Source organism: Paramisgurnus dabryanus, chromosome 11 (assembly GCF_030506205.2).
Source record: "Paramisgurnus dabryanus chromosome 11, PD_genome_1.1, whole genome shotgun sequence".
NCBI lineage: Eukaryota > Metazoa > Chordata > Actinopteri > Cypriniformes > Cobitidae > Paramisgurnus > Paramisgurnus dabryanus.
The window spans coordinates 4,384,238-4,399,021 of record NC_133347.1 but is presented as its reverse complement, the minus strand read 5'-3'; the positions used below and the strand labels follow the sequence as shown (position 1 = coordinate 4,399,021).

The 14,784-nt window shown below is 36.8% G+C and overlaps 1 protein-coding gene across 3 annotated transcripts in view; it reads right to left on the bottom strand.

Annotated features, from left to right (window-relative positions):
* Positions 1 to 1,160: 1,160 nt before the first annotated feature.
* The window catches only part of dpysl2a (dihydropyrimidinase like 2a), a 20,647-nt gene continuing 7,023 nt past the window's right edge, over positions 1,161 to 14,784 (bottom strand). For 2 of the 3 annotated variants that reach the window (XM_065248231.1, XM_065248229.1), the window contains 10 exons: positions 12,643 to 12,807; positions 10,556 to 10,617; positions 10,312 to 10,392; positions 9,995 to 10,063; positions 9,112 to 9,232; positions 8,777 to 8,933; positions 8,033 to 8,174; positions 6,368 to 6,538; positions 5,234 to 5,413; positions 1,161 to 3,355 (listed from right to left, as the gene is read on the bottom strand). In XM_065248231.1, the coding sequence (XP_065104303.1) occupies positions 3,026 to 3,355; positions 5,234 to 5,413; positions 6,368 to 6,538; positions 8,033 to 8,174; positions 8,777 to 8,933; positions 9,112 to 9,232; positions 9,995 to 10,063; positions 10,312 to 10,392; positions 10,556 to 10,617; positions 12,643 to 12,807 (1,478 nt within the window). In that variant the 3' untranslated portion in view covers positions 1,161 to 3,025. The remainder of the gene's footprint in view (positions 3,356 to 5,233; positions 5,414 to 6,367; positions 6,539 to 8,032; positions 8,175 to 8,776; positions 8,934 to 9,111; positions 9,233 to 9,994; positions 10,064 to 10,311; positions 10,393 to 10,555; positions 10,618 to 12,642; positions 12,808 to 14,784) is intronic. The other variant, XM_065248232.1, reaches the window with a different exon arrangement.

Genomic DNA, 14,784 nt, shown 5'->3' with positions numbered 1-14,784 from the left:
CTTCCAAGACATTTAACAAAAAAAGCATTAAGGGTATTTGCCAAGCTATGATGGAAAGGTTGAGATCATGTGAGAGAGTTGCAGCGCTATAGCGCCCACTTCCGTTTGAATGACAGTAAAACTAAATGTGTGTAAATTACAGTGTCAGTCCTTGATTCACTAAACAATTTACTGTATACATTATTATTTTAAGTATTAACACCCGACTCTACTGACTTTCAATCTCACAGGTGAACGCGTGGTTTTCAGAGGTCTTTGATAAGGTAGGCCATGTGTTAAAATTTACTTTCAAGTGACATAACCCAATGATACAGTCAATTAGTCTTTAAATAAAATGTATAATGGTATGATATTATGTGAGTGGCGGTCACATCTATTAATCATTTCTAATATATGTCTAATATAATATGCATTTGGGTTAAATGAGTCCGTTTGAAAAAAGCATAAATGTGTTTACTTTGTTTTTCTACAGTTTAACCACAAACTACTTTAACACGTAATACGTGTTAGCAGTAGACTAGTGTAATAAAACCGCTCACTAACCTTGTCTGTGAAAATCCAAAATCCTGTCACAAACACATCAAGCAGGTAAACCCGGTAACTTTACACGATACGCGGAAGGATATCAGAGATATGCTTATACGCCACACCTGTACCAAATATAGTCCAACAATGTAAGACAAAATCAGGACTCAGAGATATAGCAGATATGCTTGGTAAATTTATACATAAATAACCTACATTTTGTACTTTACAAATCAATCGAATTATTTAATAAAAATTAACGGTAACAAAAAAAATGACTTGCTGTTCAGCGGCGTAACGGCTGAAGAACGAGAGAGTGATTAAAAAGAATCGGTTCATACGAGTCATTTCTTATTTTATTTGCAAATCGGACATTTCCACAGTATTAAGTTTTGGGTCTCTCTGTACCTTGTAAAATCATGATACATTAATTCAGTACCATGTATTAAAATATACCACGGCATATTTTAGTTTGGGCATTTAATATTTTGTAAAATCATGGTAGTTTATGTTGTTTATAAAAATTTACTAATTACCACAGTAGGCTATTTTGGGTGAGGGTAACTACTGCATGGACCTGTATTGAAAAAAATATTATCCTGTGTTGAATATATGTAAAGGTAATTTGTGACATCTTAAAAAAACTTTTCTTCACAACTGCAATTTATTGCAACAATCAAAGACATGAACAATAAATTCTTTACATATCTTCCATGGGAAATGTTTAACTTGTCATAACAATACTCACAGACACTGAGAACTGTATCACATGGTGAATAGGCAGGCAAGTCGAGTTATAAAACGAAGCACAACTGCAAAAAGTAAAACAATCTCACCTAACGTTTAATTCAAAGTAACACTGAATTTCCACAAGATCGACCCTAAACATGCCGGACAATCCATTTCAGACATTGCAACCTGAAAAATGTCCTTGTGGTAAAGGTCAAAGTCAGTTTTAGGTGGGAGTGAGTAGCTGCCCCATGGTGTGGTGGTGAAGGCCATGTGAACTTTTGTGATGTCACAAGGTAAATCTGTGCCCAGATCCACAGCATGTATAAAACACCCGATGTGAGGAGGTTACCCGGGGCAATACTCCAACACCGCACAGCTGTCGTATCCAATCAACAGCCAAGCCAAGTGATGGAGACCTGTTACTATGGTAACTAGACTGTGAGAAACGGATTGGTTAATACAACAGAGGGGTAATGAAAGGGCTTAAAGAGTAGTCTGAATTTCCTTTATACACGAACTGTATTGTATTCTTTCTGGGGTGACGGCCCTATGGGACAAAAAGGAATGGACAGTTTTACAACATAAAAAATGTGTGAATATAAATCACAGCAAAACTTCACAGCACTGCGTACAACGGCCAATACACAACTGTTAGTCTTTCCACTTTTTTGCTATCACATCATAAGAAAATACAAAGAAAACAAAGAAGTGCAAAATGTGAGGAAGACAAACGTGAAGGATTTTAAGAAGTGGAAACACTGACCTGAAATCATAACTTTAAAAAAAAGTGTACGTTATAAAACAACTTTCTATAAACCTTTAATAAATCAGGCTTTTGTGGAAGAGTTGACACTTTGCAAAATGTGAGACAAAAACGTGGTTTGCAACCTAGTTTTAAAATGATAAATGACTCTTCCTACAAGGAAAATAAACAAATATTGCAACAGAACATTGAAATACTTAACGACATGTGGTAGTTTTGTGCTATTCAAAATGTTAACGAATAAAAAAAGGAATAAAAATGTCAAAATGTAACATTTTTAACATATAGGCAGGTGATGGATTATATGGGTTCCAGTTGTTTAAACATACCATACTTAGCTCGTATTATATGTTTATCAAATACTTTCATTTCAAATCTGCTTAATCCTGGCCTCAGTCCATTCAGAAATCCATTAAGAGTCTGATAAAAATACTAATTTACAAAAAAAAAAAAAACATTTTCAGATGCATTTAGAGGGTTTTGCAGCTGAGCTTTTATGTATATATAACTTAGCGGGTAGAGCATTGCATTAGCAGTGCAGGGAACACACTGTAAAAAAATTACCTGTAAATTTTACAGTAAAATACTGGCAGCAGGGTTGCCAGCCTGTTACTGTAATTTTTACAGTAGTGACGCTGTAATTTAATTTACAGAATTGTCCTGTATTCTCAGATTACTGTATTTTTTAAAATGCTGTATTTTTTACAGTATATTGATAAAATGTTTTTTAATATAAAGCCCAAGAGTAGTATTGCTATTCCAAACATAGTCAAACTCAACTAGATGGCATTCCAATTTTCCAGCTGAGATCCTGAATGTAATCCTGAAACACATTCAGCTAAGTAAGTCACATTTAAATAACAGGACCCTTCAGTTAAAGAAGGGGGATACAAGTAATGTAAGGAGGAAAATGAAGGTGTGCTTGATAGGACCCCCCATGGTTGGATTGGTCCCAAAAAAGCCTATGTTTCTTTAACCCCCATCCTTTCTATCGAGTAAATGACTTTAGCCCAGGCTGGTAATATTTGCCCTGCCACCAGGGGGTGCCACGATGCGTTGAGTGGGTCGACGAGGGATGTTGTCATCAATTTGAGCCCCTGTGAAATGGTTTAAATGGGTTAGATTCCACACATACCAAATGAAAATGTTCTCCTGTTGCAAATACTCACCAGACAGACTGAAACCAGACTGGTGGAGGTTGCGAACTGGCTGAGGAGCAGATTTGACTGGAGAAGTCTTTCCAGATATGACAGGGGTCATGACCTTGGGTGTTACAGTGACCTCACAGACTGGACCGTCATACTGACCACGTGGAACTCCACGCAGCTCGGCAAGCTGGAACAAAAGATTATAAAATCATCAGTTGTTGGGCAAGTTACTGAAAATTAGTTATTAGTTACAGTTACTAGTAACTTCTTTTAAAAGTAATTGAATTACTTTACCAGTTACTGTATATCAAAAGTAATTACTAGGGAAAGTAAGTTTTAAGTTACTTTATGTCTGCTTTTTAAATATAAATATGACCAGTACTGAACAGTCAAACGATAAAATGATAGGCTGTGGGCCACAGTGGGCGTCAACCTTTTTTAGTTTGGTTATTTACTGCATTATTTCAGTAAAGTTTCTTATATGGATGGGCTATTTTACACATAAGATTCTAATCGATCACATACTGTAGAAGCCTTTTTTGCTTCAGATTCAATATTTTTGTTAGCAATTATCTTAATTTGTAAGCTTAGTTTATTTATGTATATCATGTAGACCATAAAAACAAATATTCTGTATTTTTACATTGACAATATATAATGTTTTAAAATTGTGTACTGTCTCTTTAAGAATTTGGGGACTGTGAAGCTTGCGGGTAGTGCGCTCTTTGGAATACAGTGGAGTTACACAGTTCTCTTTACCACATCCATGATATTTAAGATTTAAGATCATATATTGTTTGTATATTTTTTATGTTTGATTTAAATGATAAACAAGATTACAGAAAGAAATTTAATCAGAAAACGGAGTACGTGGAGTTTTTGTCGGACGGACACAGAGCGAGTGGATTGTTTTGTTGCACAAGGAGCAAGTCAAACCAAAACTGAAACTAAATGCTCAGACATACTATCGCGGATCGTTCTCTTCCACGAAAGCCGATGTAAACATCTGAGAATATATTAACATTTCTCAGATTTATTACTTTTGTGGAGTACAAATGCAAGTTGATGTCATACTTGGATTGCTTGGCAAAGATGATTTGCAAACATGAGACCGGATGGATTTATGAATCGCACACAATTTTTAACAAAGGTATGTTGTCCCGTTTTGATTTTTCATGTTCATTCTATACGTATTTTCGGCCATGATGAAGTTTAATGACTCGTTGCGCCGCCCACCACGGTCCTGCGATGTTAGATCAGAAATGTCTTGTCTGCAAGTGTTAATTTTATACAAAATAGAGTAACACGAGTAACAAACTTATTTAAATTTCAGTAATTGTAATTGCGTTATGCTTGTTACTGCTAAAAGTAGTGGAATTACAGTAACGCGTTACTTTGTAACACGTTACTCCCATCACTAAAAATCATCCTAGTAAAGATCATTCTGTGAAAAATAACCTTGATTTTATTGACTAAGATCATTTCAAAGATTGAAATTAATGTGAAATCAATGACTTAAATCAAACTTTGGTGCTTCTCATCTCATCATCGCTTCACATCAGAAGAATTGAATAACTGCATGGATCAGTTATTAATGGATTTTTTTTGGAAGTTTAAAATGGGGCACTATCCAATGCCATTATAAAGCTGAAAAGAGCCAGGAGTATTTAATATAACTCTGACAGTGTTTGGTTGAAAGAAGAAAGTCATGTACATGGGATGGCTTTAGGGTAAAAGCTGGGATCATTTTCATTTTTGAGGTGAACTATTCCATTAACAAAAAAAGCAAATGTTAGAGCATTCCCATTTAGTCTTAATTTTACTACATTTAAATTTAAATGTATGCATTTGGCAGACGCTTTTATCCAAAGTGGCTTACAGTGCATTACAAGGTATACATTTTATACATTGTCTTCCCTGGATTTAAACCCATGACCTTTTGTGCTGCTAATGCAATGCCCAGTTAATATTACTACATTTAATGTTTAGGTATCTAACACAGATCACCAAAATATTGCATACAGCTTGTGTTGTCAATATAGTGTGTATATATTTGTAAACCTACCCTGCTGCGGGCCTTTATCCTCTTATAGACGTAATCGGGGAATGGTTTACGGGTGATGTATCGTCCAGAACCCTCGGTTGTATGAAGGTTTCCGTCCTCTAATACGATCTTCCCTTGGCTGATGACGACCAGAGGAGCTCCACGCACTTCTAACCCTTCAAAGATGTTATACTCCACTGCCTGAGAGTGAGAAAACAGACAGAAAATAAGGCATGAATTGACCTTCGCTTCATCTAAAAGCCTTTTAAATGTCTCGAAGTGTCGAAATTGGTTTTCTGCAACCTATAATATCCGGCTACACATCATAGACCAGCACCATATTAAGCTACAGAAACAGTGCTCAAGGGCACAGTTGTAAAAGTTTAGAAATGACCCCCTTGTGGGGGTTTGAACCTGCAACCCTTTAGTTACCACACAGATCTTCATTAAGGCATTTATATTGCCTTTTGAGATTTTGCACTCCCTTTCATCGTTCAGTATTAGGGTTGACTAGTCATGCAAAAAGTAGTGATTTACTAATCTTATCTAGATTTTTGGTGGTGGTGCATTTAAGGGGATGAATCAAAGGTCACATACTGCTTCTTGGAGTACAATTTTTATAACAGATGTCAAGATAAAAATTGATTTAGGAAATGCTGTAGTTTGCACATCCCCGAATTCATTAAATGCAGCATTAATTAAACTTGAAACATTATGCCAGTATAATTGACCACTGCATGCACATCTAATGAATATTAAACTCTCTGCATAAATATATCCCATTGCATGCATTAATACATCCCAGAGTTCCCAGTGCACAATGACAGCCGTTTATGGCCAAAGCCCAGTTAATGACTTCATGCACACGGTTTTGTGTATAAAGGTGAATGAGTCTGTTTCAGGCAGGACTTCGGGGCTCTGACTGTGACATGCTTTGCTTTTGAATATTATAAGGACATTTTAGTAATACATTTGTAGTAAACGCCCTCACTTATTATTCTAGTGATCGTATTCGGTCCCTTTAAATCATAGACAAAGCGAATATAAGCAAATTGTCATGAAATACTAAATTACAAAAAAATACTAAATACATTTTTAGTGTAGATAATCTGGCATTATTAGTGTATTCAGACAGAAATTAAATCCTGTTGTTACCACATGGTGGCTCTTAGCAGAGATGATCTTGGAGGAGTCTGGGTCCCATAGCACCAGGTCAGCATCGGAGCCCACGGCAATGCGACCCTTACGTGGGTACAGGTTAAAGATCTTGGCAGCATTGGTGCTTGTCACGGCCACAAACTGATTTTCATCCATCTTACCTGTCACCTGTGAAGAAGAACATCCATCTTTGAGAAACTAAATTTAAAGGGGACATTTCACAAGACTTTTTTTAAGATGTCAAATAAAACTTTGGTGTCCCCAGAGTACATAATGCGAAATTTTTGCTCAAATTACCATTTAGATAATTTATAATAACATGTTAAAATTGCCATGTTTTAGATGTGTCCTGTTAAATGCAAATGAGCTGATCTCTGCACTAAATGGCAGTGGTAATCGTGGTTGGATAGTACAGATTAAGGGGCGGTATTATCCCCTTCTGACATCACAAGAGGAGCCAAAATTTCAATGAGCTATTTTTCACATGCTTACAAAACTTAGTTACTGGGTTGATCTTTTACACATTTTCTATGTTGATAGCAGCACATGGAAAAAGTTTAATTTTCATGATATGTCCCCTTTAAAGCAACAAGCAACAGCAAGCAATAAACAAGAGGATGTGCAAATAACCACGGTTAAGGGTATTACTTCAATAATAATTACATTTATTAGTAAAAAATAATCATAATAAAGTATCCTGACAGTACTCTAGTTAGTTTATGATTGATTACTACGTAGTAATTACTCTCATAACGTATCGTTTAGTTAACAAAAATGTAACATTAACACAGGGCCGGCGTAAAGGGGGGGCATTGGCGGGCCGTGCCACCCCAAAAGAGGTTGTTGTGCCCCCTACACAGTTTTTTTTAATTATTTTTATTATATATAAACAATAATTTAAATAAATTAAACATTGAATGTTTCATGATTTCTAATGTAATAAAATTAGAAAAATATAGTTAATATTAAATATTAAAATAGACCAGTTTTTCTGATTGGTTGCATTGCGGTGTCTCATGCATCATTACGTCTTTAGCATATACTTGATACTAGCAACGTGTTTTTATTGTGGCGTTTTATGGATTTTGTCAAACATAGATATTAGAAAATTTAGAACGAACCAGCCCCGCCTGTTCCATCTGACTTCATGCAAACACCGGTTGGCCCGAAATCGGAGATTAGGGGCAACGAGGTCAAGGTGGGATTTTCACAAATCTACAGGTCACTGTTTTTAGGGAGTTTAATATTTGCACACCCCCTTCAGCTTTTTTTAAAGATAAGTTATGCGTTGTTTTAATTTACGTAAGCTTAAATGTGAAGTGTGGCTATAGAACGTTAACAGCATATAATTGTCAATCTGTTTTTGTTGTGACGTGATTATGTTAATATTAGTTTGTGATCTTCTGCACTTTATACGGGAGATGAGCTGACAGTCTATACCAGTTGTATGAGTGTGCGCTCGCACTGTATTTGTTGTTTTTATGTTTGTTTTTGCAAGTTATTGTTGCTGATTGCCCGCCCCTCCGTTGGAAGTCGCGTGCCCCCGTTAGTTATGGTCTGGCGCCGGCTCTGCATTAACAGGTATCTCCTTACCTGCCTATGTCTGTATTATGTCTATGAACGATACGGTGTGAAGTGAATCTCTACTGTATCATATCTCACCACACATTTGTCCCAGATGATTGACATCCTTTCTTCAGTGCCGTTTGTTCCTTCAGGAATGAGAGTAAAGTTATCTTTGCCAACAGCTCTCTGGGATGTGTTGAAGGTGCAGTGGCCGCTGCCGGTCACCTGCAGATCACCACTAAGATTTTTAGGGAGGAAAGAAAGGTGTTATGAAAACATCTGAAATAGAAATATTAATATTTATCTCAATTTCTGTACCACGTCTTCCCACAAAAGCTCAGATTTTCTTGATTCCATACACAAAATACTCCCTTAAACAATTTACGTAAAAAGTTATATAATCAATATGGGTATTCTGTAGAGTTTACCACATTTACATTTCACTACAGGCTGTATATGTATATAAATGTGTATAATGTGACAAATAAATATCATAAATCTTAAAATGTCAACTTCAGATTTTCTGTATATAATGGCGCCCTCTAGTGATCTCTCATAAGTGTTTCCCCTCACAAGCAGCACCACATTATTCAAATGGATATAATTGCAAAACGAAGGTCTCCAAATGGTAAGGTGAACTTTAAAAAGTGGGCGGTATCTTCAAAAAGGGGCGTGTATGGCTGGAGCTCCCGCCCCCATTTGGAGATCTCCAGGCTGCAGTTACATCCTTATCCCGTTATGTGTTTCCCCAAAACTAAAGCTTTTCACACACTCGCTGTGGTCCAAGTAACCCATGTAATGTGCGATCAGTAATGTTGTAAGACAGCTGTGAACACAAACCAGGCCAGCAGGGAGTTGAGATAGTCAGGGGTGGTAGGGTCAGGGCTGAGAGGAGGAGAGGTGACATAGGCTGCAGCCTTGGCCCAGTTCTTGCTCCAGTAGTGAGTGCCGTCCGTCCCCAGGCTCGCAGTGATGGGTTCCCCGTACACAACGGCACCTGCGCAACAGGTGAAGAACAACAGGATCAAGCTGTTCACTTTTTAATTGGCTCTTTTAGAATTGAGATATATTTCGTTCTCAGGTAAATGGTGACAATGCTGTCTGCCATGCAAGTAGCCTTTAAATGCAGCCTCCAAACCAAAATATGAGTCTGTTGATTTGAGTACCAGTTGTACCTTTTTTTCTGGCCTGGGCGATGACATCAGCAGCGTTCTTGCTCATTACCTTGGTGATGTAGAGGGGACAGTTGGTCTGATTGGCTACAGTTATGGACCGGTTGACCGCCTCAGCCTCCACCTATAACACAAGGGCATACACACGCTGACCTTCAGATGAAATTACAGCCGTGTTCGCTGTAAAGCACTATTCAGCATCTCCTTAGCGCTGACTGCACTTTACAGTACAAACTCAACCAAACGTTTCTGAAAGGTTGATGTGAATCAATTATCGACTACGTTGGCAGAAAAAAAGTCCTGCTTCAGCAGTAATAAAGTTACTCAGTTTTGCCAGGATACGAAAGTCCTACCTAATTTTGACCAAAAAGCTGAGATAATTGTATTTTTGTAAAGGATTCGGATCCAGAACGATGATTAAACATAAACAGAGTTTATACTGTTTTTGGATCAGTGGTTGCTTTAGTGTTTTATAAGTTTGGTAAGAGTGCCACCTAGTGGATAATAGCGGAGATATAGATATGGCAGGGAAGGGTTTTCTCTTAATTGACGAGATAACTCATCAATGGCGGGGAAAGAGTTAACATGAACTGCTATAAAACCTCTTCTGCACTTTCAAAATCCCCTGATCCTTTGAAAAGTTGCAAACCATTACAGCATATTATTACAGATTTCAAACAATGAACCCCGGGCAGTGAGCCTGAAAGTTGTTTTGGAAGCGTTCCCACATCCAGATGCTCTTGTGAGATCTTCTGATTTGTTAAAAGCACTGTGTACCAGAAACACACAGATCTGTAATTTGTGAATGAGTGGACTGCTGCCCGTTCTGTCAACAATTGTCCTAAATTACAATAATGTAGTCCAGATGCAGTGTGAAGTGTTTTACCTCTTCTGGACGGCTCAAAACGTGTCCCTCTGGACCAGTGATACCCAATCCCAAAACCCTCTTCTGCTCCTAAAAACATCACCATCAGAACACAAGCATATATGAATGCAATCTCATATCATTAATTCCCATTACAGTACATTAATGAATACGAATACATGTGATGTGCATTATACAACCATGTGGTGCTTTTTCACCAATGAGTAATGGGACTACACAACATTATGATGAAAACGCATCAACAAAATGAATTGTAGTATGATGCTATATCACATCATACCTGTTTAGAACACAGTGTTAAAATGAGATGGGCTTACTTCAGCGATGATGTCACCGTTCTCAGCATGCACCTGGGCAATGGCTCCCAAATCCCGGATTACGCTGAAGACCTCATACATCTAAAACCAACATAACATCAAAACTATATAACTCACAAATTATATAACTACTTAAAATCATGAAACACAAGTTTAAGATCGTAACACTAAATTGTGTAATGTGTAATCCCATATCTATATACAGTATGAAGTCATGTGCATGAAAAATGGCTCAGACTTTTACCTGGGCGTCGCTTAGCTGGAAAATATCTTTGTAAGCCAAGTAAACCAGAAAAGAGTTGACACCTGCAGAGACAGAGACGAATAAAAGATCAGAAATTAAGAAATTGAGTCATTATTCAATTCTTAAAGGGACACGACACTTTTTTTGAAAATATGCTAATTTTACAGCTCTCCTAAAGTTAAAGATTTGATTTTTACCATTTTGGAATCCATTCAACTGATCTCCGGGTCTGGCGCTAGCACTTTTAGCATAGCTTAGCATAATCTATTGAATCTGATTAGACCATTAGCATCGCGCTAAAAATAACCAGAGTTTTGATATTTTTCCAATTTAAAACTTCACTCTTCTGTAGTTACAACATTGTGTATTAAGACTGACAGAAAATTAAAAGTTGTGATTTTCTAGGCAGATATGGTTAGGAACTATACTCTCATTCTGGAGTAATAATCAAGGACTTTGCTGCTGTAACATGGCTGCAATGAAATTATGCAGCAGCCGAAAATAGTCCCCTTAGTATAAGGTGACCAGATTTTTAAAATGAAAACCGGGGACATTTCCCAGTTAAATGGTCAAAATATCATTAAAATCTCATTTGTTGTTATATATGAATTAAAAAATGGGGACAAAATGTTCTTCTTTTTATTGTTGTGGGTTCACTGCAAAAAATGACTTCTTACTTAATTGTACTTTTGTCTTATTTTCAGTACAGATATCTAAAAAATCTTAAATCAAGATGCATTTTCTTGATAAGCAAAATCCCCTAAGAAAAATCTAGCTTTAAGACAAAAAATAAATTTAAGTGAATTTGTGCTTAAAACATCCAAAAAAAATATTTTTCTTGAATTAAGTAGTAGATTTTTTTGCTTGTTTTAAGCACAAATTTGATATTTTGGTCTAAAAATTAGATTTATATTCTTAGGGGATTTTGCTTATGAAGAAAATGCATCTTGACTTAAAAATTTTTTAAATTTGTACTGAAAACAAGAGAAAAATACTAATAGGAAAGTCATTTTTTGCAGTGTTTCTAATTCAATTAATTGAACAATTTCTGTATCCTAAAAATCTATTTTTCCCGTTTTTTACAAAAGAGACATACCCCATCAAAAAATGACTTATAAGGTACTACTTCAGCTGATTTCATAACATTGTAAACGTGAAGAACAGAAGGAATAGTGCAAAATGTAAACATATTTAGCCTACACAAAACAAATGCTCCGTAAGATACTGTGATCAGTTCACTTCATTGGTTTATTATTTTAATTTAACATGAGTATTTAGTACCTTAAGCCACCATTACTTTAACTGTTTTCATATCTTATGATAACTTGATTGATGATAATGACGCTTTCTCATGTGTCTCGTTGTAAATTCTTCATCGCTAAATCAGTGGCGTGCGCAAGTAATAAGTAGCTCGCGGCCCCCTCTGCTGCTGGAAATAATCATTACATGATTGCTCCGGTCTGGTACTACAAATGCTATGTTGATCTGGTTTTTCAGTGTATTTGCTGGTTGTTTTGGACATGCCGTAAAACGGGGACATTTTCGGGGACAGCTTTAGTCGGGGACAGAACACCAAAAAACGGGACTGTCCCCGGAAAACGGGGACGTCTGGTCACCTTACCTTAGTAACTTTCAAAGGCAGTGGACTATTTTCGGCTGCTGCGTTATATCATTGCGCCTCCTGCAGCCATGTTACGGCAGCAAATTCCTTGATTATTACGCAGAACCGTATCTGCCTAGAAAATCGCAACTTTAAATTTTCTGTCAGTCTTAGTACACGATGTAACTACAGAAGAGTCAGCTTTAAAATAGGAAAAATATCCAAGCTGTTTGGTTATTTTTTTGTGCGATGCTAATGGTCTAATCAGATTCAATGGATTATGCTAAGCTATGCTAAAAGTGGCAGCGCCAGATCCGGAGATCGTCTGAATGGATTCCAAAACCATAAAAATCAAATGTTTAACTCTAGGGGAGCTGGAAAATAAGTGTCCCTTTAAGGGAAATTTTTTTATATTTTCATTGCTTTTGCGGTAGAAATAGGCAGCTTATAGTTTATAGGTTAAAGATTAGGGCTCGTGACATCATACCGTGATCCTTCACCAGCGCTTCAATCTCCTCCTGCATGCCTTTGTGCCACTCTGTGATGTCAACATGAAGAGAATAATCACAGCAGGATTTATGATCGGCCCACTCCCTCCATTGGTTAAAAGCAGCGATCAGACTCACGCCGGGCTCGGGGATCACATGATCAACTAAAAACACACACAAAAATAAACTTTAGTTGGACAGAACCAGTGGGCTGAAAGAAATTATTGTGCATTGAAACGCTGACAAATAGGACAAAACATTTGACACACCAAGCAAAACTGAGTTGCATCCTGGAAAAGGTTCAAAAATAAATTAGGAATCATGATTGCTGTGTTTAAGACGGAAGGAGGACCAGCTTAAACCAGATACTTTCATCTAAAACCAGCTAAAGAAGCAGCCAAAACCAGCCTGCTACACCGGGCTGGGAGACCATCATCTCTTTCATTGACCTTAGAATAATTGTGCCTTTTTAAGAAGTTGTTTACAGAAACGCTCTCGACTCTCTTCCATTGCAACTGAAAGAAACGTCCATCAAGCAGACAAACGGGGATGAGAACTGTCCTGGGATCAGCTCCAGGAAACAATTAATTGGCCGCGCTGCTCATCTGTGGTTCTGCTGTGACATTCTGCACATGCCTGGCATGCTGGACGCCACCCACCGCAGACCAAAGGTACTCACAAATATTGTTCATGTGTATCAGCTGGTGTCATCTCTCAACATTATAATCTAGACGTGACATCTGCTCGAGTCTCACGCGTACAGTATCAGTGTCTCTGGAGCCGATGATAAACAGAAGAGGACGGTCAGTATGTGTCATTATAACTAATGATGTTGTTATGGCTGTTTGGGGAGGTGGTGACTGAAACTGTTTCAAATTTAAAACATACAGCAAGATTAATGAAATGTTACAACATTAAATGTTTTGTTTGGCTTTTGCATTGTTTAACCATTCTCTTATAATAAGTAAAGAACAAAGCAAATGTTTATTTCGCAAATCTATTCAAATGGACTTTTGACAAGACTTTTTAAGATGTAAAATAAATCTTTGGTGTCTCCAGAGTACATATGTTTAGTTTTAGCTCAAAATACCATATAGATAATTTATTATAGCATTTTAAAATTGCCACTTTGTAGATGTGAACAAAAATGTGCCGTTTTTGGGTGTGTCCTTTAAAATGCAAATAAGCTGATCTCTGCACTAAATCGCAGTGTCGTGGTTGGATAGTGCAGATTAAGGGGCGGTATTATCCCCTTCTGACATCACAGGGGGAGCCAAATTTAAATGGCCTATCCTTTCACATGCTTGCAGAGAATGGTTTACCAAAACTAAGTTACTGTGTTGATCTTTTTCACATTTTCTAGCTTGATAAACGCACTGGGGACCCAATTATAGCACTTAAACATGAAAAAAGTCAGATTTTCATGATATGCCCCCATTAAAATGAAATCTTCATTCTTTCTATGTCAGATATGCAATCGATGAAGCACCAACACAATTTCAAGATAATTCGTAACTATTTTTCAAGGTGGCTAATTTGAATTTTGTGTGATCTTATTGTACATTTTAATATGACCTGCTTTCGCCCTGGTGATGTCAGGTTTAGGGGTGGGGCTTCATTATTGCTTCATTCATAATAATGGTACATGTTTGTATGATTCACATCATATGAATTCATCCGAATTACTGTAGGCCCCTCATAAAATATTTACGAAATCATGTGTGACTCAAAGAGCACATATCTGACATATCACCATCAGCAGATTACTGCCACAACGTGATAGCATTAAAACATCCCTGACATGTATTATTTGTTTTTCTTAACTCTTTCCCCGCCATTGACGAGTTATCTTGTCAATTAAGAGAAAACATTTGCATGAAAAAAAAACCGTATCCCTGATGAGGTTTATGTTAATCTTTAATACGGTGATTATCCACTATCCACTTACCCAATTAATAAAAAACTGAAGTAAAAAATTATTTACTAATTTTAAACTCTGCATATGTTTTGATAATCGTTCTGAATCTGATATCTAACAAAAATTCCTTCACAAAAATGCTATTATTTTTTAAGAAAAATACCCATAATATATTTAAGAGTTTATAACCAGAGAAAAATAAATAGATAGGCTGAAATATTTT